The sequence below is a fragment of the Piliocolobus tephrosceles genome, chromosome 12 (genome assembly GCF_002776525.5).
Source record: "Piliocolobus tephrosceles isolate RC106 chromosome 12, ASM277652v3, whole genome shotgun sequence".
Classification (NCBI taxonomy): domain Eukaryota; kingdom Metazoa; phylum Chordata; class Mammalia; order Primates; family Cercopithecidae; genus Piliocolobus; species Piliocolobus tephrosceles.
Window position 1 is genome coordinate 46,902,319 of NC_045445.1, and position 25,453 is coordinate 46,927,771.

Below are 25,453 nucleotides of genomic sequence, written 5' to 3' on the forward strand. Positions count from 1 at the left end.
GTTATTTCAAATGACAGGATCTCTTTTTTTATGGCTGAATAGTGTATCTCTATTACCCATATTTTTTTAATTTTTAAAAATTTAAAGTGAGAAATAAGTAATAAAGTTCAGTATTCACTATTATTACATAATATAGTTCTGGAGGTACTAACATGCAATTAAACAAGAAATAGGTTAAAATGGTTGGAAAGGAAGAAGTAAAATTTCATTATCTGAGGGACTGGGTAGAATACCCAGGAGGAATGAATAACAAGGAATTGGGAAATAACTCAGCAGATTGACGGATCAAAAAGAAGGCCAGGATAAGCAAAACATAGCAAACAAGGAAGAAAGTGCCACATTGGATGAAACAGTAAAAGTAGGTAAGGGTCAGATCACACAGGGCCCTTCCCTACTTTTAAGATAAGGAGTTTGGATTTTCTTCTATGAGCGCAACAGGAAACCATTGAGGGCTGTAAGCAAAGAGGTGATGTGGTCTGATTTACTTTTTTTTTTTTTTTTTTTTTTTTTTTTTTTGGTGGCTCACTCTGTCACCCAGGGTGGAGTGCAATGGCATGATCTCGGCTCACTGCAACCGTCGGCTTCCCAGGTTCAAACAATTCTCCTGCCTCAGCTTCCCAAGTAGCTGGGACTACAGAAGTGCACCACCACGCTCGGCTAATTTTTGTATTTTCAGTAGAGACAGGGTTTTGCCATATTGGCCAGGCTGGTCTCGAACTCCTGATCTCAGGTGATCCACCCGCCTTGGCCTCCCAAAGTGCTGGGATTACAGGCGTGAGCCACTGCGCCCCGCCCTTATTTACTTTTAAAAAGAATCTCTTACATTCTGTGTGGAAAGGCTATAGGGAATGAAGAGTCAAAGCAGGGAGATAATGTCATTAGAGACTCATAATGGTCCAGATAGAGATGATGATGGTTAGTAACATGATAGCAATTGCAGTGGTAATGAAAATTAGATGAATTTATAATATATTTTGAAGGTACAGCCCAGTAATACTTGCTGATGGATTAGACATGAGGTATAAAGGAAAGAGGAATGATGGATGATTTAGGTTTTTAGCTTGAACAATTGGGTGAATATTATTGCCACAAAGAAGATGAATGAGAAAAAGGTTTACAGAAGACAATTAAGAGTTCTGTTTTAGACATGTTAGGTTTGAGTTGTGTATTAAACAAGTAAGAGATGCCAAGTAAATAGTTATATGAATCCAAAGCTCATGGAAGTGTTCAGGACTATAGAGATAAATGATATTTAAAGCTATGAGACTAGGTGAAAAGAGAATAGGTAGAGAAAAAAAAGACATAGGTCAAATCTCCAGAGAACTTAAGGCAGAATAGGAAGAGCCAGTGATTTGGAAGCGAAAGCGAGGAGGAATGCCTAGTGATTTTGGAAGAAAAGAGTGAAGTCTTTCCTCACTCCTCAGTGAGAATGGGGTCATTAAAGTAAAGAGAAAACTGTGTTTCAAGGAGAGAGCAGGCCAGGTGCAGTGGCTCACGCCTGTAATCTCAACGCTTTGAAAGGCCGAGGCAGGCAGATCACTTGAGACCAGGAGTTTGAGACCAGCCTGGGAACCCTGTCTGTACTAAAAATATGAAAATTAGCCAGGTGTAGTGGCACGTGCCTGCTGTCCTAGCTACTCAGGTTGAGGCAGGAGAACAGCCTGAACCCAGAAGGTGGAGTTTGCAGTGAGCCAAGATCACATCACTATACTCCAGCCTGAGCGACAGAGCGGAACTCTGTCTCCAAAAACAAAAACAAAAACAAAACAAAACAAAACAAAAAAACAAAAAGAGAGTAGTCAACAGGGTGGAATGCTGCTGAGTAGCAGCACCCTCATATCTTCAATCTCTCTTTATCTAATCAGTGTTTTTAAACTAGAGGAAAGCAATATGGGCATTTTGTGTAGGACAATCTTCATTCTTGAGGATTATACCTCTTATTGCAAGATTTAAGGCAACCCTGGCCCTGAATACTAAATGACAATAATATCCTGCAATCATCTGGGCATGGTGGTCCATGCCTGTAATACCAGCACTTTGGGAGGCCGAGGTGAGAGAATTGCTTGAGCCCAGGAGTTTGAGACCAGTTTGGGCAACATAATGAGACCCTGTTTCTACAAAAAATAAAAAACAAAAATTGGCAGGGCATTGTGGCACATGCCTGTAGTCCTAGCTACCAGAGAGGCTGAAGTGGGAGGATCACTTGAACCCAGGAGGTCGAGGCTGCAGTGAACTGAGATCAAGCCACTACGTTCCAGCCTGGGTGACAGAGCAAGACCTTATCTCAAAAAAACAAAAAATTCTGTAATCATTGTGACAACCAAAAATGCCTCCACCTAGGGGCCCATACCATGACTACTTTTTTTTTTTTTTTTCACTGTTTGTTCATTAGCTCTAGTGACACACAGTAGGAACTAAATAAATATTACATGGATGAATGCATGGATTCTTGTCATCAGCTGAAATGCATACATAAACCTCTCCTATCTTAAAAACACTCCCCTAAATCTTGCCTCTTTCTTAATAATCATTTCCTCGTTCTCCTCCTCTTCACCGCTAAACTTCCTCAAAGAACAATCTATATTTGCTGGCTTCTCTTCCTCACTTCCTCTTCTCTTCTCAGCTTTCTTTAATCTGGTGTTGACCATGCCACTGAAGCTGCTCTCTTCCAAAGATCACCAAAGACTTCTTAATTGACAAATCTCAAAGTTCCTTCTACATCCTAATCATGCTTGACAGCAGCCGATACTATTATGGTTTCCCTCCCATCTCTGAATATCCTTCTCAGTTCCTCTAGCTTTGTTCATCCCTCAAGCATTGGTAATTTTCAAGGTCAATCTGTAAATCTGCTTGCATGGAATCAGGAGTTTCTGCCAGGTCCAGCTCAAGGATTCCAGACCATGTGATTCAGATATTTTGATGAAATCTCAAAATGACATCATCAAAATGTAAAATTACTGATATATATATCAAGTAATATGTATATGACATCCTTTACCTTTATTCCATCCTTGACCATAGCCTATCTCAAATACACACACACTCTCTCTCAATTTTTCTCCATCTCATTATGGGGAACTTTTATCATCAACTCTACTAATTTTGGTATTGCTTAAAATTTTACATATATATTACTTTCATAATCAGAAATATACTGTCTATATGATTAGATTAGCTTTTAAGGAAGTATTTGTTACCATGTCCCACAACCACCATCATTATGAAGGAGTGTTATGACATTAACTATAAATGTATATATTATGAATATATTACGGAGGCAACTATTAGAAATTTAATTGAAGGATTACTGTGCTGCCTCAAACTGATAATAAGGAATCATATTATAGATCAAATATCCTCCCCTCTGCCACATGGTCTGGTATACAACCAATCAAACAAGGTTAACACAATCAGGAAGCCTACCAAAAAAAAAAAAAAAAAAAAAAACAACCACGAACCCTAAAAAAAAAAAAAAAAAAAAAAAAAACTAGGTCCATCCTCTAGAATGGAATAGAATGGAAAACAAAATCTATTTCATTATCAAGCAGCCAAATCCATTTTTTCATTAAAAGTAAACAAATATAGGCCGGGCACGGTGCCTCACGCCTATAATCCCAGCACTTTGGGAGGCCGAGACAGGCCGATCACCTGAGGTCAGGAGTTTGAGACCAGCCTGGCCAACATGGTGAAACCCCATCTCTACTAAAAAATACAAAACTTAGCCGGGCTTGGTGGTGCATGCCTGGAATCCCAGCTACTCAGGAGGCTGAGGCAGGAGAATGGTTTGAATTTGGGAGGCAGAGGCTACAGTAAGCTAAGGCTGCACTCCAGCCTGGGAAACGGAGTGAGCCTCTGTCCAAAAAAACCAAACAAGCAAACAAACAAACAAACAAAAACTAAACAAATGTAACTGTTTTAACCTTAAGAAAGCAATCAGGATTTGAAGAGCAGACCATTCAGGAAGCAAGTGACTTCTTAGAGGATGAGCAAATACTTTGCTCAAAATGATTGATAGCACTTTCTGAGATAAATATATATGATAAACATGTGACTGCTGGTTGTGTCTGTCTGCCAGATGGTGACTGACTTCTATCCCATCCTTGACTCTCATCCTATTCTCAGTGAGATTTAAAGATGGGGGAAGGATCATATTCTAGGGAGGAGGTGATGTTGGGGAAAAAAATAAGCTTAGTGGCTTGTTTCTTGGGTCATATCAGAATGTCCCCTTATCAGTATAGATCTATCAGAGTAAAACATCAAAATACGTGTTCATTCTAGGTCAAAGAGCATCAAGCTGTCTGCAAGCTGCCTTTCCCCTCTCCTAGAACAAACAATGGGTAATTTGGCAGAATACCAATAACCTTAGCCCCACTCATTTTTGGATTTTGGCACCATGGGTGAAAATGAGAATCTGCTGACCTATTTTTCCAATACACCCATCCCATTTCCTGCCACAAATAATCCTATGGAGAATTAGGGTATTTTGCTACATATTTTGATATCTATAGTTCCTTTTTCCACACTCTCAACTAGCACCCAAGAGGTCCAGTACTTCAGTCAGTCTAGCAATAACCAGTAGTCAGTAATAGCAAAACTGCAATTACTTTTGCACCAACCTAATATCCCACCCATCACAGCGAGAGCTTCAGGGAGAGGGATGGAGAAGATAGCGAGGATAAAAAGAAAATTAAAAACCAAAACAAAATGAAACAAGCTAGGGCCTTCCACTCGTGGGGTTTAAATAAAAGCATATATGTCACCTAGGAAAAATAAGCCCTCTAGATCTCTTATTATTTTTCCATTAATGTATATGAGTATTTGGAACCTTGTAAGCCTGACCTTAGTTTATTAACTGTAATCAGGATGAGAAATTAGATCAGCATCTTTCAAACTGTGTTCCAAGGAGCCTCAGCCATTCTCCTAAGAGCTGCCTCATGGGTGATAGTACCTTTTTAAACAAGGCAGTGGTACTTTTTATGTTTACTACACTGGGCTTACTCATAGAATTTTATTTGGGAAAAAAAAAAGCAAAAAAAAAAAAAAAAAAAAAAAGCTTGACAGCTAGAAACAAAACAAACCTGTAAACCACTGGCTAGCTCTGGCTCTAAAATACCTAAATATAGATTAACTCAAGGGAGTTTGGTGGCTACAAACTCAGGAGTAAAGCAGTTGCAGAGGATAACAATAGGGCAGGGAGTATTTGGATAATGGGACTCTTTGGGTTTGAGGTTCGAAGGGTTTGCTGAAGACATTCCTAATTCAGAATTTTGTTTAGGACCGTTGCTTTGACTTAGCATTCATAAATCTTGCTTTCTTATTTGGAGTCTGGGGAGGGTAAAGGAAAGGATGGCCCTTGTGAATTTTTAAACCCTAAATCACTTCTTGTACGTAAACAGATTGTACTCCTATTGCCTTACTCGGTTTAAGTAAGGATTTTCTTCTTAAAGTTTTTGGATTGGATTGTTACATATAGACCAGGTCCAGGACTCAAATAACATATTCAGGCAATTCTCAGGTACAATTTTTCCCACATTTTAATGCTTCTGATATTGAGATGCACTGCACAATCAATGGTGGTGTAATATGGTATTATACCTATTTTCCTCTGAAACATTGTTATTGTTAAATGGCGCATTTACAATTTTATGATGTCTTAGATTCAAGGAAACACAATATTATCAACAAGAATGATGAGCATATACATTTGAGCAAGAAATACTTGAGGTGGGCTCAACAACCTATTTACTCTGAGTCTTGTCAGTGGAGTAAGCAATGATAGTGGATGGTGTCATTAGTATGCCTACAGGATAGCATTCAAGCTACAAATAAAAGCTACAAGCTTTTATCTTTTTTGAGAGTCAGCTTATTAGTCCATTATTACCCACACTTACTCTTTATTCTTGTTATATTCTCTGCTTACTCAAATATGCCATGCTATTTCATGCCTGGATACCTTTCCATGTGCTCTTTCTTACCTCTGCTTGGAATGCCCTTCTTAGAATGTTGTCCACTGTAGAAACATTATCCACTTGAAGTTGATCCCTTCCTGCTTTATGTCACTATGTACCTGGTATATGCCTTTATTTTTCTATCTTTAATTTTTATGGGTACATAATAGAAATATATATTTATGGGGTGCATGAGATATTTTGATACATGCATATAGTGTATAATAATTACATCAGGGTAAATGGGGTGGGTTTCTATCACCTAAACCATTCACCATTTCTTTGTGTTATGAACATTCCAACTGTACTCCCTCGGTTATTCTAAAATGTACAACAAATTATTGCTGACTGTTATCCTTCTATTGTACTATCAAATACTAGATCTTCTTTATTGTATCTAACTATATTTTTGTACCCATTAACCATCCCCACATTTCCAACTCCCCACTGCCCACTACCCTTCCCAGTCTCTGGTAACCATCATTCTATTCATGGTATATGCCTCTAAATATGTACTTACCATACTGAACTACAGTGATTTATTAGGTGTCAATCTCCTTTACTGTAAATTCCTTGAGGACAATTGATTGTTTATCATTTATTTTTGTATCTCTAGTACTTAGGACAGTCTGTGGTATGTAGTAACTTTCACTAAGTATTTAAAGATTTAATAAATGAAGAAACAAAGAGAAATAAAGGAAAGAAAGAGAAAAGGAACAGTATACACGTGACAAAGTGCCATAGCATCAACAAATGTGTTATTTGCTGCTGCCTTTCAGTGGTGTCCATGACTTATCCCAACCTTCTGAACTTCTAGTAGACTTATAATTGTTTACACTGAGTTTAATTCTTAATAATAAAATTAGTTCATTTTTGTTAGTTTTGTCTCCCCAGTTGATTATAAATTCATTTGAGAGAAATACCAAGTCTTCTGTATATACTTACTGAGTTTTAGATAAACCATATATTTCTATTATGAGGTATGATTTAGTTTCTGAGATTCTTCATTCAGAATACCTTTATTATTAAAATTAGAGGCAATTTTTGCATGAGAGAAATGGTAAGGCTTGCAACAGTTTTATTTATTTAGGGCCTAGAATTCCTCCAGAATTTAGAGCAATCCCCAACACTACACATCAAAAACACAATTTAACAATAATTTAAGAGAGAGGAATTTCAATATTACTGGTAAAACCCTGGGAGCTAATTACTTCAAGATTACTTGAAACCTTAACTCATTAGAGTTTGAAAAATCTCCTGAGGTACTTAAAGCCACTATTCCCATTATGTTACTTGATTCAATTGAATGTCTTAGATTTTGCTAATAAGAGAAAACCTGAAGTTCATGCAAAAGAGAAATTCCATTTATCATTTGCTTAAGGAAAAAATATTACGCATCTCCCATGGGCACCACAGTATTCTATAATGTATTGTAAGAAAGGAGGAAAAAAAAATAGAAGCAAAGTTAGTTCCTGATCTCAAAAAATAAATTTTTAACACAAGAATTACTTGTTAATGTTGCTAAAATGAATCAAATTCCACATTCTAGGTTAGGCCCAGATTTTTCAACAAGGTCATTATGAGGATGAAATAAGCAAAAATAAGGTGGTATCATTGATATTGTTGGTATTGCTACAACTGTTATACAGAAACAGTGACCTGGTAAAGGATGCTCTCCAACATTCTGTAGCTTCATTCAGATAAGAAAGCAAAGTAACATTTTAGATGTCTTTCTTAATGTTTTTGATCAGAAGTCAGATCCCAAAATTAAGAAAATCCCTTTTTGTGGGATTTAACCACATTGTAAGCTTAGTCATTATAAGAAATACAGAAATAAGAGATAAGACAGATGCGGGGAAGGAGATATTTCATTCTGATTGCCTGTCAATTCATCAGAAGTTAATAACCAATCCGTTGGCATGCATGGGACGGAACTAGGATGAAAGAAAATCCAGTCCAATACAATTGGGAAGTTTTAATAGCAACAAAATTAGAAATTGTGCATTGTGTCATATGATTCTATTACGTTTATCTGTAAATCTCATCCAAATGTGTAAACGTAGTTTATTTTGTACAAGTTAACGATTTTAAACTGTCTATCCCATTATTCCCCTAGTACCTGAAACATAGCAACCACGATTTTTAAAGAGTTTACAACCTTGCCTACAATATTATATATACAATAGTCAGTCAATTTAGCTACAACAGTCATATAGAAAATGAAGAAGGGGAGGAAAGGCTTACCACTAGTTCACTGCAACAACCTGTTGAGGAGTCCTTTTTTGACAACCCTAAAAATATATCTTCAGTTCCCACCTGCTGTCTGAATATAATCTCATACCTGAAAAAAAAAATCAATGATTATAGGGACTCAGATGAAAGAGCAATTTCCTGTCAAAGAACAGAAACCTAGAAACTTATGAGGACATGCTATTAGAAAAAATACAAAGACTAAATAAATAAAGTGGTTGCAGGTCTTCAGGCATATAATAGAGCATAAAGGAAAAGAAGTCTAAAAATGTGGTCAAAAATAAACACTGAAAAGCAGGATTGCTATTATTTTCTAAAATAAACCTTTAATTGTTTTAGAGCTAGACAAAATAGATTGAGGGAACTTCTAATAAGCTTCTAATAAGATTCAAAGTAGAAGAAAAAAGGGAAAGTCTGTTCGTGAAAAACAATGGCTCAGAAAAATACTGAGTCCATAACCTAGGGATTGATAGAAACCTTCCTCTGCTAAGTTTAAACCATAGAGCAGAGGAGAAAATTCAGGTTTAGTACTGTTTCTGTCACTAACTGTGGACCTTGGTCAAGTCACAAACTCATGGGGTCTCAGTTTCTACATTTGTATGATTTATGGGAAGGAGGGGTGAATTTGAACTAAATGATCTCTACGGCTAAAATTCTACAATAGAAACACTGGTAATGTAGTCAGCACAGCTACACTACAGTGCTTAGAATCTAGTCTTACAGAATTCTGAATTTAATGAAAGATTTTCCTGATATTTCACCCCTCACATGACAATTCACAAATCATTCCTCCCTCCCAAATTTGGACCAGGAATAGAATGGTTTATAGAAGCACCCACCACAAGGTACCCCATCTCTTCGGATAGAATGAAACAAATACTTACAAATTATTATTATTATTATTTTGCTTAATGCTACCTTAACGAAGAAATTGTAAATCTCTGGATAGTAAGACTAAAGGACTAGATTGAACTTCTGACCATTTGCCAATAGGAACGCCCAAAAGTAAAAGAGGAATTTCTCTGAGTTTGAACATGGCTAACAATAAGCAACTATTTGCTATGGGACACTTTTCTCTTAATAGGCTATAACATCTACCAAGTATTTATGAAGGTGAAGCTAGGTTAAAACAAACAGAAGGGATTGATCTATATGTTCATTACTCCTAAATGGATTTGCTCAAGCTCCTGCTCTTATCCTGAGCTCCAGACACAATTTTCCAACTGCCTACTACATAGGTTTGTCTGGATGTCCCAAAGACAACTCAAAGTGTACATATCAAAAACCAGCTAGTCATGGTGGCTCTCAACTGTAATCCAGTGCTTTGGGAGGCTGAGGCAGGAGGATTGCTTGAGTCCAGGAGTTTGAGACCAGCCTGGGCTACACAGTTAGACGCAGTCTTCACAAAAATAAAGTGTGCACCTGTAGTCCCAGGTACTTGGGAGAGTGAGGTTGGAGAATTGCTTGAGCCCGGGAGGTTGAGGCTGCAGTGAACAATGGGCGGAGTCGAGGGGTGAGGTGTTGGCGAAGAAAAAAAAACAAATTTAGTTGAGCGCTGTGGCTCACCCCTGTAATCCCAGCACTTTGGGAGGCTGAGGCAGGTGGATTGCTTGAGGCCAGGAGTTCAGGACCAGCCTGGCCAACTTGGTGAAACCTCGTCTCTACAAAAAAATACAAAAAACATTAACCAGGCTTGGTGGCATGCACCTGTAGTCTCAGCTACTTGCGAGGCTGAGGCAGGAGAATCGCTTGAACCCAGAAGTCGGAGGTTGCAGTGAGCCGAGATCACACCACTGCACTCCAGGCTGAGCAACAGAGCAAGGCTCTGTCTCAGGAAAGAAAGAAAGAGAGAAAGAAAGAAAGAAAGAGAGAAAGAGAGAAAGAAAGAGAGAAAGAGAGAAAGAAGGAAAGAAGGAAGGAAGGAAGGAAGGAAGGAAGGAAGGAAGGAAGGAAGGAAGGAAGGACAAACTCACAGATTCTTCTTAACCTATAATTCCTATCAAAGTTAATGGCATTATCATTTCCTCAGTCACCCAAGCTAATAACTTCAGCATCATCTTTGATGCACTCCTCTCATCAATTTTATCTAACCAAACACCAACTTTTCATTCAAAACTCACTCAAATAAAGACCCTCATACTTCTCCCCAAAGCCAGTGCCTTAGCTCAGCTCCTTGTTATTTTTTTACTTGGCAACTTGTGATTCTTCTTTTTTGAAATGCTTGTTCATATTCTTTACTTATTTTCCTCTGTATCCATTGAGAAATTTTAAAATGTATTTTCATAAGGTAGAAGATAAAGATTTTAAAAATCTTATAAAGCAATTTTCCTCATAATAACCTGAAGTTATTATTCATTTAAAGCTTTCATGGATGTTCTATCTACCTAACATCAAACATCAGAATGAAAAGGGAAAAATTACTCAAATTTGAAGTTTGCTGCATATGGATATTTGACATTTGTTAGACAATATGACAAATAAGTGACTTAATTATTACTTTTCATACGGATATGTGGGCACTATATAAACATAACCTCAAATTTGCTCTTTATTCTCTAAGAAATGTTTTAAAATCTCCTTTGATTTTTTATGAGGTTTATGGTCTTGACATTGTTTATTTGAAAGCTGGATACTTCTTTCTAGTTAATTATCTGCAGTCTCCCGCAGCTTCTATTTTCAGAACTTATGTAGAAGATGGAAGCACGGAGTTTTTTGTTTGTTTGTTTGTTTTATACTGGACAATTTTGGCTGGGCGCAGTGGCTCATGCCTGTAATCTTAGCACTTTGGGAGGCTGAGGCGGGCAGATCGCCTTAGGTCAGGAGTTCCAGACCAGCCTGGCCAACATGGTGAAACCCCATCTCTACTAAAAATACAAAAATTAGCTGGGCATGGTGGCATGTGCCTGTAGTTCTAGCTACATGGGAGGCTGAGGCAGGAGAATCGTTTGAACCCAGGAGGGGCGCAGGTTGCAGTGAGTAGAGATCGTGCCACTGCACTCCAGCCTGGGTGACAGAGGGAGACTCTGTCTCAAAAAAAATATATATATATATATATAAAATATAAATATATATAAATATATAAATATTTAAAATATATATAAATATATAATATATAAATATATATAAAATAGATATATAAATATATAAATATAAAATATATAAATATATAAAAATATATAAATATATACATATTTACTGGATAGTTTTGTATTCAGTATTAGAAAACTTGTCAGATCACTTCCCATAGAAGTCTTTAAAAATTTATATAGTACATTATAATTTAGTAAGTGTTGGCTTTGTTTTACCCTGCTATTCTAAGTAGTCAATCCAAATTTTATTTCAAAATACATATATGTAAAGCTTAGTGTATTTGACCAATAATTTCATCTATGTATATAAATATATTTTAAGGTTCATTAAAAGTATGAGTGCTTTTAAAATCATAATAAAAGGCTTTTTATAGTAATTATAAATTTCATATTTATAACTTGATTGTATTGGAAAGGCTACAAAGCAAGTCTTGAACCCTGCTTGCAAAACACACTGAATACTAAACATAATCTTAGAATATCTAGTAAACAAGTCTGGGTAATAATTGATAATTGGAGAGAGAACATAGCCTTTTACCGAAATTGTGAAACATTGAGTAATTAAAAGCAAGTCCTTGACAATAAACATGGCATTGTAATTTAGTTTGTATGAATGCTTGCAATTTAATAGGCTGGCTTTCTCCAACTGCTAGTTCCACATTATACAGCAAACTGACATTAAATATAAATGTATAATGGAAATGACTATATTTTTCATTTTTTGCTAGATAATAACTGAAAGGAAGATGTTATGCTTTATTACTTGTTTCTGCTCTAGAAGGAAAAAAATCATCAATTACACATGCTTTCTGTGTGTCACTGTAGTTTTATCTTTTATGTGGTATGTTACTTTATGAATCTTGTAAAAAATAAAATGCTATCAGATGACACAGCTAACTTAAACTCCTAAAGACATTCCTGGCTTCATTTGACTTACTCTGGGATTTCTCTAACATCCCACATATCATCATGTTCTGCTCCTTCTGGAACCTCTTCTGAATTCCAGATGTCCTCGTTATTTTCCTCACTGGTTTCAGGGTTAACTGTGAAGAAAGGGAAGATAAAGCTGAAGCTCATGCTTTTTCCTTCTGTAAATTGCTCCTGTTCTTCTTCACACTCAGTTTGGGATCATTGAAATAAAACATTATTTGTAATCACTAGCTTGTTTTCTGGTCAAAACAAGCTAAATTAGTAACTACTGACTAAATGTTTCTATCAATACAGAACCAATACATTGCAGAATTGTAATAATAACTGTAGAGAATTTGGCAAAAACCCATAAACAAAAAGAAGAAAATAATCTACAATCCAACTGCCTGGAGATGATCAATGTTAGTATTCTGGTTATTATTCTGTTGTGTATCATTCCAGTCTCTCTCTCTCTCTCTCTCTCTCCATATACATATGAAAAGAAATATTATACATTTTTCCAGAAACATAAATAGGATTATATTTAAATATATTTTTATGTAAAAGAAAAAATCACAACTACAATCAATCAGATGTAGAGAGAAATGTCTTATCTTGTATTGTTCTTACTATACAAAAACCTTTTGATATCTTTTCCATGCAAGCATGACATAATTCTCAAAATAATAATATCAATTAAAGAAACTGAAAGCAATGGATACAATGATCATTTTTTAGTCCAGGATTTTCCTCATGTAGACACAAGCTTTAAAGAAAATCTCTACCACTTGTCCTTTATGCAGAGCTGAGCATGAGGTTGGGTTTCTGCATGTCATCTTTAAATGTTTAAAAGTGGATAGGCTCCATAGGCATGCAAAAACCCAGCTTACATTTGTTTTAACTATTGTAGCATCCAATGGAGACCTGCATTAGGTGCAGAACACTGCTTTGAGTCATTTTAAGCATTCCCAGAAATGTACCCAATTGTCAGGTTTGCAATTCTGGCAATTCTTTTGAAATTATCAGCTTCTATCTAGCATGGGCTTTGTAAAGCCTAACTACAGATTTATATATAACATTTTACATATGAATCGTTGCCTTCGGAATTTAAAGATTATTAGACCTACATTATCAGACATACAGGCAGCACAGAAATACATGAAATGTGAACTAGTCTGCCATGGAGCGAATATCTCTTGAGTAAGGCAAATAGCCTCTTGAGTATGTATAGCAATAATAACTGAAATTTTAAAACCATCCTTAGACCTCATTTTAGCCATTATTTTAAACATTTGTCCAGACAAATCTTTTGCAATTAACTAAAATGATGAATGAAATTCACTTCCTCTCCCTTCTTATCCTCTGGTTAATGGTGATCATGACCAACAGAATTAAAGCTTTTTATATTTTTAAAGATTTGTAAAATGTTCAACTCTGTAAAACTGTATAGCTCAAAATGCTGGGGAAATGTAAAAATATTATTTAGCCTCATTTATTGGACCTGTTTTTTTTTAATAAGCAAACTCAAAGACGTTAATGTATAAGCATCTTAATGTAAGATAAAATTGTGTAGTTGCTTGTTTTATTGTCTTCTCCAAAAATCTATTAGCTCAATCAGAACAGGGACTTTTTCTGTTTTGATCTGCATTGTAGTCTCAGAGATGGTCACACTGCCTGATACATAATAGGTTCTCAATAAATATTTATTAAATAACTCAACGAATGAATTCCATGAAATTGCTAGAATATAGGAAGGTAGAATGTAAAGAAGCTAAGCATCTTGGTAAATAGACCCTAAAAAATAAAAAATGATCTAACCACACATGACTTTCTTGGTCTTCTATCTCAGAAAATATGCAAGGAATGTGGATAATTCAAGGCAAATATATTTCCATTATTAGAAAAACTATTTACCTGCAGTAGTAGAGTAAAAACAGCATCTTTATATGTAAATGGCTATTCATCATTTCTATGATTATTTTAGTTCACCTTTTTTCTTTTTAAAAATTATTTATTCATTTCTCCATTTTTAATGAACAAATAAAAATTGTATATATTTATGATATACGATATGATGTTCTGAAATATGTATACACAGTGGATGACTAACTCAAGCTAATCAACATATGGATTACCTCACCTACTTATCATTTACTTGTGATGGGAATACTTAAAATCTACTATTTTAGCAATGTCCAAGTATACAATACATTGTTATTTAGTTCATCTTAATAAACACTAGTATTAGTATGTATTACTCTCCCTATAATTTTTCTACCAAGGAAAATATTATATTGATCTATACTGCTTTGTTAAATAACTTACCTTTGAGTTCTTCTATTTGGGGTGGTCCAATATTCCCAGGACCCATGGCTCCAATCGTAGATAAACCATTTGTCTGAGGGAGGAGAAAAGGTTCACTATTCTATAATTAATACTTGTATAACCTATATGACTAGTGATACTTCAAATTTGATAGGATTTCCATCAAAAAAACTCATGGAGCTTTCCAGTTTAATTACCCATCATTGTTATATAACAGAAAGACAGATGCCAAGTACTATTGTGAACATGCTTTCCTTGTTCTTTCAAAAACTCTTTGGTTTAATAGACTCTGGGGCAGAATTGATCTTTGGTCAGGCTAAATCCCTAGTTCCAGCTCAGTGACTCATGTATCCCTGGGATAGAGGAATGAGCCACATTCATCTCTATGAAGGTTAGAACCAAGTATTAGTATAAAGGCATTGACACTTTTGGGGTTTAGCAGTGTCTGGTTGTAGTCAGATGGAGGACAGAGTATGTGAAAGTTTTATAGAAATAAAAACTAACACTAAGCAGAAGCTAAGTATTCAGACTTCAAATTAATCATTCAAAAGCCCTGATAACTGCTTTTACTTTTTTCCACTATAGGTATGAAACACTTCCCTGTCCCACCGCCTCATGACACTGAACTAGTGGATTTAAACAGCAACCACAAATTAATAGTCTCTAATATATGTTGATGTACTTCAGTCTTCATAAAAGTTTATTTTTCCATCTTCTGCACAAGCATGCACATCCCCAAAGGACTTGCCCTGATTCACCAATACAAGCAATCTTCGTTTTTTCAACTAAGTATAACATATATTACACTATTGTTATAGCGACACCACCTCATTGGCCTGTCTCAGGGATTTTTGATATTTCAAGAAAATCCCAATTTCTTACTAATTGTTTTTGCTGATGTCATGCCCTGCAGCACCAACTCACTCCACTGCTGGCAGTCAAAAAATTATTATCTTCTTGCCTACTGGCCAACTAGCACCTCTATCTTTCTTTTTTCAGGCCCCTGTCCTCATCTCCTAAGACTTTAGACATGTACAAAAGTTAGAATGTCTTGTTTGGGCAAGGAGAGTAGTGTCTGTCCTTGAAAGCTGATGGAACAGCTCACATGGGTCTTTATTATGTGAAACTATTCCAAAAGTTACAAATCAGAAATTAATCTATAATATCTCAAAAGTGTCTGAGACAGTAACTATTCCTTTCCAAAAGGTGTTCCAAAAGTGCTGTGTCTGCAGTTAAGGCATTACAGGCATTTTTATGTGAAAATCCCAAGATAATATTTGGGACTTTTTTTCCCTCTTTTTAATCACTAAAGTCATATAAATGTGTAGTACTTTTCTTAAACTATTAATCATCAGAGCAGTAATAGTCAATCAGAGTAAAGCATTTCTCAGAACATGAGGGCTTCTTGTTGAGTGCTGCCTTCCACATAAAATTAAAAGCAGTAGAAAAAAATCTTGGACTTTCATGACAAAAATTGGTATACTCTCCATGGACAGTGATTGGCTCAGAACACATAGGAATTTCAATTTATTAATTTAATGAAAATAAATGATTAAAAATAAAAATTTCAAGTTAAAAGATGGAATGGGATCGTAAAAACATTAAAAACCATCTGGCAATTGTTTTCTATTAGAACATCATTTGAGCCTTTACCATTAATCTACAGCCAATTATCTGAGCAATTTATCATTGCAATTCATGCCACTTTGTAATATGTAAGACAGAACATCCTCGTTATAATGTCTGTGAAGAGCAGTGAACCTTATTTCCCACAGGCCTTAAGATCCCCTCATGGATTTGAAAAATGACAGACACACTCTCTCCCCAATCTCCCAGATTCTTAACAAGTCATATAGAAAAGGGATAGTGTAAATGAAGCAATGTGTATGCAACTGTTCTCTTGCTGCTTTCAGAGAGCATATTTTCAAAAACACATCACTCTTGTAATCATCCCACAGTTCCCAAGATTAATACATGTTAAAAAATGAAAAGCAGTTTCTCTCCTGGAAAATGTAATAGCTTATTAGAAACATTAATTATTCTCCCACTGTTCTGATACTCTAATTTTGTGTCCTCTAATGATATCTGTACTGTAGTGTCTGAATGACCAATTATCTCAAAATTGCTTATAACCCAGATATACAGAATCATACATTATTATAGTAATTTTCCTTTATAAACTGTACAACTCAGTAATATTATGTTAGTCTCTAATCTCATAAGCACTCATCTTTCCTCCTAGAAACACTTCTAGATGCAAATAAACACCTCCAACCATAAACACCAAATGGAATAGGCTCTGTAACCAGGGTAAATCCTTATAGTTGAATCTGTCCCAGTTACAAGTTCCACTTCACTATATTCAAGGTCACTGTTTCTCAAATACTTGATATACTTTTTCTATATGGCATAACCTTACCTTTCCTAGAATGTAGGCTCCAGGAAATTATTATTCTGCTACTTCAACTAAGGTAGCAAAAATGAGCTTGCCTTCCCAACTTCACTGATACATTGTTCCTAACTTTTTCTCCTGTGTTCTGTTTGTTGTGTCCTTAACGTCCTGGTGTTTCTTTGTTCAGCTTCTACTAAGACTTTTCCCTGACTAAAACTTCCTGGTTCCTGATCCTGGCTCCAAGCTGACTCAGTTCTTTTACAAATTTTATTTCCATTTCACATCTTATTTATTCTGCCCTATTCCACCTAAGCTCTTCCTTAGGGTGGTACCTCAGTTCAGTGTCAGTCTGAGCCACTGAATTTGCTGCCTGTTCATAGCTTGCTTTTTTCTCCACATTGTGGCAAAAATAAATTTTGGGAGGAGTAAATTGATATATACGTTTGTGAAAGATGATTTATTCATGGTAAATTTGTCATATAACAAAACACTTCATTAAAATAATTTTATGCAAATTGACATATTCCGTTATAGTATGGGATTTTTTGCCCCAAATTTTGTTTGCCCTATCATAGGCAGTCTGATAGCCAAGGCTCACTGATAGTTAAGAAATAGGAGAATGGAGAGAGGGGAGTTATATAAACGTGTTTTAATTGTTCTGGGAATACTGGCAGTAACCTTGGAGTGGTAAAAGGTCAGTTCAAGGAACTCTTCTACCTAAAATGAAGCCCATCTTGCTACTGCAAGCCTTCCTGGCATTACTTATCCTGACCCCAAATGCTACTCAACTAATTAGACTCCATAACTTTATTTGTGCATTACTGGGAAGACAATCTTGGTAGGCTGAAGCTAGTTTGCCCTATTATTTGGCTCAAAAACTTTCTGTTCTGCGTTAATGTGTAGACAAATTAAAAAATTAAGGGACTGGTACTTGGGAGTCCAATTAATACTGTATAACTGAAAATATTTGTTTTATAGAAATATTGTCTAGGCTTAAACAATCCTAGCTACCACTCTGCAATGGTTGTCAGGCATTCTTTAGCCATAAATATAAATGACAACATTTTGAAATGTGGCTGTTGCTACCATAGTTACAGAACTATTTTTCTATTCAGTGTTCAGGTGGTTTAGAAAAATATAATTATGTTTGCTAGAAATGTACCAGAGATTACATTGTCATGCATAATCAGCCTTGTAGCTTCCTATGAATGTATCAAATGACACAGCTCTGCTCCCACAGCTAGGTGGGAACAGGTTGTTCAAATATGGTTCCACAACTTCCCATAAACAAAACTAATTCAACTGTAAGTATATGACCACCTGTCCATAGTCAGAATCATCCTCTTCTTCAGGATTAAGTAGCTTAGAGAGGCCTTCCAGAGCTGTAACTGAAGAAACACTCTCAAAGTCCATATTTTCTGTCTCCATATTTTCAGAATCCATATTTTCAGATTCTACTATCTGAAGAAAAAGATAATCAGAAAGAGGTATTTTACTTTTCTGTTTTATTTAAGACATGAAGATGTTTTATTGTCATATCTCCCTTCTTCCCTCGGTCACGCCATTGGTTCTTATACTTCCTTGGAAATCCTTTTAAACTCCTTCAAATATATGTATTTTGCTAACTCACAGACCTGGAGCACCAAGTAAACTCAAACATTCAGCCTGCTTTACTAAAATGTCATACTCAAGCTAACAAGCACTTACTGAGCACCTACTATAGTGGTTCTTGGGTTTTAATGTGCTTAAGAATCACTTGGGGGAGTTGGTTTAAAATGCAGATTCTTAAGCCCTACCTCTAGAAAAAGTGTATGATACATCTAGTTCTAGATCCTTGAGGAATTGCCATACTGTTTTCCATAATGGTTGAACTAGTTTATAATCCCACCAACAGTGTAAAAGTGTTCCTATTTCTCCACATCCTCTCCAGCACCTGTTGTTTCCTGACTTTTTGATGATTGCCATTCTAACTGGTGTGAGATGGTATCTCATTGTGGTTTTGATTTGCATTTCTCTGATGGCGAGTGATGATGAGCATTTTTTCATGTGTCTGTTGGCTGTATGAATGTCTTCTTTTGAGAAATGTCTGTTCATATCCTTTGCCCACTTTTTGATGGGTATATACCCAAAGGATTATAAATCATGCTGCTATAAAGACACATGCACACGTATGTTTATTGCGGCACTATTCACAATAGCAAAGACTTGGAATCAACCCAAATGTTCATCTGTGACAGACATGATTAAGAAAATGTGGCACATATACACCATGAAATATTATGCAGCCATAAAAAAGGATGGGTTTGCATCCTTTGTAGGGACATGGATGCCGCTGGAAACCATCATTCTTAGCAAACTATCACAAGAACAGAAAACCAAACACCGCATGTTCTCACTCATAGGTGGGAATTGAACAATGAGATCACTTGGACTCGGGAAGGGGAACATCGCACATCGGGGCCTATCATGGGGGGGAGGGGGGAGGGATTGCATTGGGAGTTATACCTGATATAAATGACGAATTGATGGATGCTGACGAGTTGAGGGGTGCAGCACACCAACATGGCACAAGTATACATATGTAACAAACCTGCACGTTATGCACATGTACCCTAGAACTTAAAGTATAATAAAAAAAAAAGTGTATGATACTTTATGTATCATCATTTGGGAACATATTTTTTAGACTGTCTTTTTATTTGTCTCATGTACGCTGTTTAGGCTGTGTATTCTACTAAGTGAACTGAAAAATATGTCGTTTGAGGGACATACCCTGATGATCTGTATTCATTTCACATTTTTTTTGCCTCAGGCAGGCCTGTATCTTCTGCTTTATTTCAATTCTTAATTAACCTTTGATGATGCCTAGCATTATATTGCCATTTGAGAGCTCCAATGGGTTAGTTCATTGACTTTCAATGAAAAATTGTTTTTCTGATTATAACAGTGATACTATAAATGTCTATTGTGGGCTTTTTAGGAAATAATACATTAAATGTATAAATAAGAAAAGTATAACTACCTATAATGCTACCATTCAGACAGCAGTCTTTTTAATAATCTCTGCAGTTATATTTGGAGTAGGAAGTTCAGGATCTTTAAAAATGTTAGAGGTGTCAGACTTTTATGAATAACCTTAATAAAGACTGTAGAATTAGATCTGTTGGTAGTGATTTGGGCATAAATATAATAGGAATCTTTTTTTACACTTCTGCTGACATTTTGAAAACATGGTAATAAAATTAACTCATGGGAAGTATTTCTTTAGTACTTTTATTAAATGATCTCCAAAATTTTTGCTTTGTGCCTAGAACAGTAATACAAAAGGATTCTCGAATGTGTGCTGCTACTGTCAAAATCAATCTGCATGCAGACAGTGTTTTACAAATCTTCTGGTTTTTTAAATTATGCTTTGCCATTATTTTGACTTTCTTTTTAAAATAGAAAACTGATCCTAGTATCTATCAAATACATTGAGGGTATGAAGTAAATATTAAATTGCCCTATACCTGTAGCATAGAGGCAATATATCATAGCGGTTAGAAGTAGGGGCTCTGGAGTCAACTGCTTGGATTTGTATCCATCATTTACTTTCTTAGCTCTGTGACTTTCAGCATATTATTTAAACTCCCATTATCTAATTTTCTTTATTGATAAAATGGAGATAATAACAGTGCCTATCTTTTAGGGTTGTTACAAGAATTAAGTAGCTTAACACAAGTGAAAGAGTTTGGAACAGTGCTGGTCACAAAGTAAGCACTCAACATATGTTGGTTATTATTAGTTATTTAAAAGTTTTATTTTGCTGGGTATGACTATCATGTCTAATAATGATGTGGAATAAGTTAATGATAAAACTCATTACATTGGAAAGTCATTAAACTGGAAAAGTGAAATAAAAGGTAATAAAACAATTTTCTCTCACAGTAGAGTCTGGTAGTCTGCAATGGAAATGAATAATTGACACAAATAAAACAAAGAGGATCCTGTTTATATTTTTAAATTCCTAGCTGATTATGTGTTCATTAAATATTTACCTAATATTAAAAGCAAAAATTTATTGTAACAATTTCAACCTTTGACAATGAAAGGAAAAAATGCATCCAGGTATCTGATGCAATTATATAATTGGTATTTTGAGTTGAGATGATGCAAATGAGATATTTAAAAAACAAATATAGTAGAAATTGTTTATTATACCAGTATTACATACTTTTACAAAATTGTTGTGATGATCAAATTATGCAATGCAGGTGAGTTTACTAAAATAAGAAATGCTATATAAAAATATCATTATCTGACACATAGTATCAGTACCCATAGATGTTTGATCATGAGGTATGTGAAAGTTCAATGGTGGGCCAATGAAAGAAGAATAAACTGGGACCGGCAAAGCTAACCCATAAGTAGGTATTCTAAAGTTCCAAATATTGTGTCTGAGGTAGTAGTCAGAACTACAATTTATGTGGTCTTATCTGCTTGGCAGAGACATGGCAGCAGGAGTTCCTGGACATGAGCAGTGCTTTGGGGCAGAAAGGTTGAAGTAATGGTTACAGGTAGAACTATTTAGGGTGAAGAAGGACGCTGGCCTATAGAAGGTGGGGTACAGTTCTTGAGGACTGTGCACAAGTTGACTGCTAGAGATGAAGGTTCAGAATAGGGCAGAGTAGGGCTCAAACTTCCAGCTGGAAAAGAGAAAACACACCAGGCACTGCGTCGGTGGCTTTCTCATGTCACCTAGGTACCCACAGTGGAGGTTATGAAGGAATGTTATGGTTCCTTTGGTACATTAGATACTGGATTTAGAAAAACCAGATTAATTCTAAATCCCTACCAGTTAGTTGGAAAAGAACTCTGGCCTGGTTCTCATTAGGTGGGAAGTAGGCCAGTGTGAGCAGTGGGAAGCTATACCTGTAGATTTAGTGTCTTTAATAACTGGAGCCGGCACATAGTCAGCAGTTGATTAATACTGAATGAAGCATGATTAAATTCATCTGAATGTTATATTTCAAAATAGTCATTTGGAAGGTTATACGCTGATGTAAATTATGCTATCAATGCTCAAAATATTTTGGGATTTTTCTTTTTATTTGGAATTGCCTTCATATGTATCACCAAGAAAATAGGTATCATTATGGTATCATTTGGTTTGATTACACATCAGATCTGTCACCAAGTGATTTCTAGATATATTTAGATATCATGCCTACTTTCAAAATATGAAGATTTTCTTTTTTGAGGATATTCAAAAGAATGTGCTACATGCCTCAAGGTGATTCTAAAACAGAAGTTTCAAAAGCAATTTTAGCAATAACAACCACATTAGAATAAACAGATTAGCCTCCAAAAGTGACTACTTCAAAGGGGATGGTCCTCCTTGGAATGTGTACATTTGTTTTTGTTAAATTATTAACAATAATTCTTAGTAACTCTTTATATATCTGATGCATATTAGGAATTAGACTTCTTGACGTCCAGTTGGACTTCCAAATTATGCTAGAATAAAATGCCATAGATTTGCACTATAGCTCAATTGAAATAGAAATATAAAAATAAAATTACCACTTTAGCCAAAGTATTTTTACCATATCAAATGTAATAATAATCTGTAAACACAAATTAATAAATCATGAAAACAAAAATAAATAAATAAATCATGACAAGTTTGTTGATATTGTATTTTGAGAAACAAAAGAATCCCAAATATTTTGTGACTAACTAGTTAAATGGTTCAAAGTATCAAAAGAGAAAAGTAATTTGTGAATTTTTAGAAAAAAGCATTCTAAATTCAATGGAAAGGAAGATTCTACTAGCTTTTTAAGAAGTCTAACATACTAAGAATAACTTACTAAACTTGATTAAAAACATTTATTAAAGTTCATTTGACACAAGTAGATCACAGTTGAAAAACTAAAACAGGAGGACTTTTTAGGAACTACAAATGAACTATTTGTAGTGAACTATCTTTACTACAATGAACTATGCAGTGTTAGTTTATAGGTCTATCTTTTATTTCTAAATGTGATATATATTTAAGTTCATCCTGAGTCTGGCAATCAAGGTCCTTCAGGATATAGTCCCAACGTAATTTTTTGTCCTTCACTCCTATTATTCTCCTACATACTGTGTTAAAAACTAAACTGCTTATTAAACATACTCTACCATTTCCTGCCTTTGTACCTTGGAGTGTATTCTTCCTTTTGCCCTACTTGGATAGTACAGTGTAGTGATTTTTAAAAAGAAGATTCTGGCTGGGTGTGGTGGCTGATGTCTGTAATACCAACACTTTGAGAGGCCAAGGTGAGTTCATGGGTCACATGAGCTCAGGAGTTCGAGATTAGCCTGAGCACCATAGCGAAACCCCGACTCTACAAAAAACACAAAAATTAGACGGGCGCGGTGGCGTGCCCTTGTGGTCCCATCTACTCAGGGGTCCGAGGCAGGATAATAGCTTGAGTCCCAGAGACGGAAGTTGCAGTGAGCCAAGATCGGGCCACTGCACTCCAGCCTGGGAGACAGAGTGAGACCCTGCCTCAAAAATAGATAAATAAATAAAATAATGAAAATAAAAAATAAAAAAGAAGATTCTGGAGCCACACTGCCTAAAATGTTTGAATCTGGCACTGTCACTTACATAGGCCAAGAATAAATTTAAACTAAGGAAAATTTAAGAGTTTCAGTAAAAACAAAATATATTACTGTCTTTGAGAGTTGGTCATTTAGAAAATAAATTTTCTAAGCTCTTTGTTTTTCTTTCTCTCATTTTCTTTTGCTAGGCCAATGCTAATGGCAACATTTTCCAGACAGAGCCTTTGATTTTCCCACATTAACCTGAGTACTTGGGGTCTTCATAAATAGAAGCATGATGGGACCATCTACTAGCCACAATAAGCTAAAGCAACTGACACTCCAGAACCAGCTCATTACCCTAACACTGGAGTCAGTCAGGGGCTGAAAAAGTTCAACCAGGTTGGCTCCAGACCCACAGCACTTAAGCAGTATCAGTAACCTTGAGTTAAAGTCAGACTGGTTGTAAGACTGAGATCATGCTTTCTATTTTATTTGCCTCCATCCACAGTATCAATAAAAATGACTTTTGACATCAGTTAATTGTAGAAAAGTCTAGGTAAATTAGTGAAAACTCTGAATTACAGACTATTCAAATAGATAGTAAATTTTATTAATTAAAGTATATATAGTAAATAAAATCAGGGTGATAAAGAACCACCAAGCAGGGCTGGGCGCCGTGGCTCATCCTGTAATCCCAGCACTTTGGGAGGCTAAGGTGGGTGGATCACTTCAGGTCAGGAGTTCAAGACCAGCCTGGCCAACATGGTGATACTCTGTCTCTACTAAAAAACACAAAAATTAGCCGAGCATAGTGGCAGGCGCCTGTAATCCCAGCTACTTGGGAGGCTGAGGCTGGAGAATCACTGAAACCTTGGAGGTGGCCGTTGCAGTGAGCCAAGATCATGCCACTGCACTCCAGCTTGGGTGACAGAGAGAAACTCTATCCAAAAAAAAAAAAACAAAATTCACCAAGCAATATCCTTTTGGAACTTGTTTAAGTAAATAGATATATCCCTATGTAAAATACTGACTTTAACACAAAGATTTGAAAGTACTGAAAATCTATTTGTTCTCTAAATAAATTTGGCATTTCTTCTGCAACTTCATATTTTTTATTTATTGTTTTTCAATCAGCTTTCCTAGATTGAAGCAACTTTATTTATACAGTGTCTTAATTTAGCAATTCCTCCTTTAAAATTCTTCTGACAACACAAAAGTGACATCATCTCTGCCTATGTCTGAATTAAATTATAATATACTGACTAATTGCTTTCTGCTTTGCATTATTTGATAACTATACTCATCAATGATTTCCCACCTATTAAAAATAATTAATTATGAATGTATCTTTATAATACTAAGAATGATTTCTTTTTCCTGTCTCTAACTTTCACTACCATAAAATGTACTAACTCATAAGTAACTATGGGAACTTAACAGTTTTCGTTTCAAATTTAAAATATATTTAAGGAAGATGCTTTTTGAAAGTACCTGGAATCTTTCATAGAAAAAGAGGTCAAGAAATTAAATAGTTATTGATTATTAAATTTTAAAAAAAGTGTCTTTTGGCTAGTCGCGGTGGCTCACGCCTGTAATCCCAGCACTTTGGGAGGCCAAGGCGGGCAGATCACTTGAGGTCAGGAGTTTGAGACCAGCTGGCCAACATGGTGAAACCCCGTCTCTACTAAAAACACAAAAATTAGCCAGGCATAGTGGCGCACGCCTGTAATCCCAGCTCCTCGGGTGGCTGAGGCCAAAAATCGCTTGAACCCGGGAGCTGGAGGTTGCAGTCCAGCCTGGGCGACAGAGCGACACTCAGTCTCAAAAAAAAAAAAGCACCTTTTGATTTCAGTTTTCCTCTATTTTATTCACTTTTGATTTCAGTTTTCCTCTATTTTATTCATTTATTCATGAGGAGTCTGTACCATCCCAATTCTTTTTGAAAAGTGAGTTTTTTTTTTTTTTTTTTT

At 35.7% G+C, this 25,453-nt stretch overlaps 1 protein-coding gene across 2 annotated transcripts in view; it reads right to left on the bottom strand.

Moving 5' to 3' along the window:
* Positions 1-25,453, bottom strand: part of DNAAF6 (dynein axonemal assembly factor 6) — a 40,964-nt gene that overhangs the window by 13,112 nt on the left and 2,399 nt on the right. For both annotated transcript variants that reach the window (XM_026451990.2, XM_026451991.1), the window contains 4 exons: positions 18,234-18,374; positions 14,522-14,594; positions 12,225-12,330; positions 8,193-8,289 (listed from right to left, as the gene is read on the bottom strand). In XM_026451990.2, the coding sequence (XP_026307775.1) occupies positions 8,193-8,289; positions 12,225-12,330; positions 14,522-14,594; positions 18,234-18,356 (399 nt within the window). In that variant the 5' untranslated portion in view covers positions 18,357-18,374. The remainder of the gene's footprint in view (positions 1-8,192; positions 8,290-12,224; positions 12,331-14,521; positions 14,595-18,233; positions 18,375-25,453) is intronic.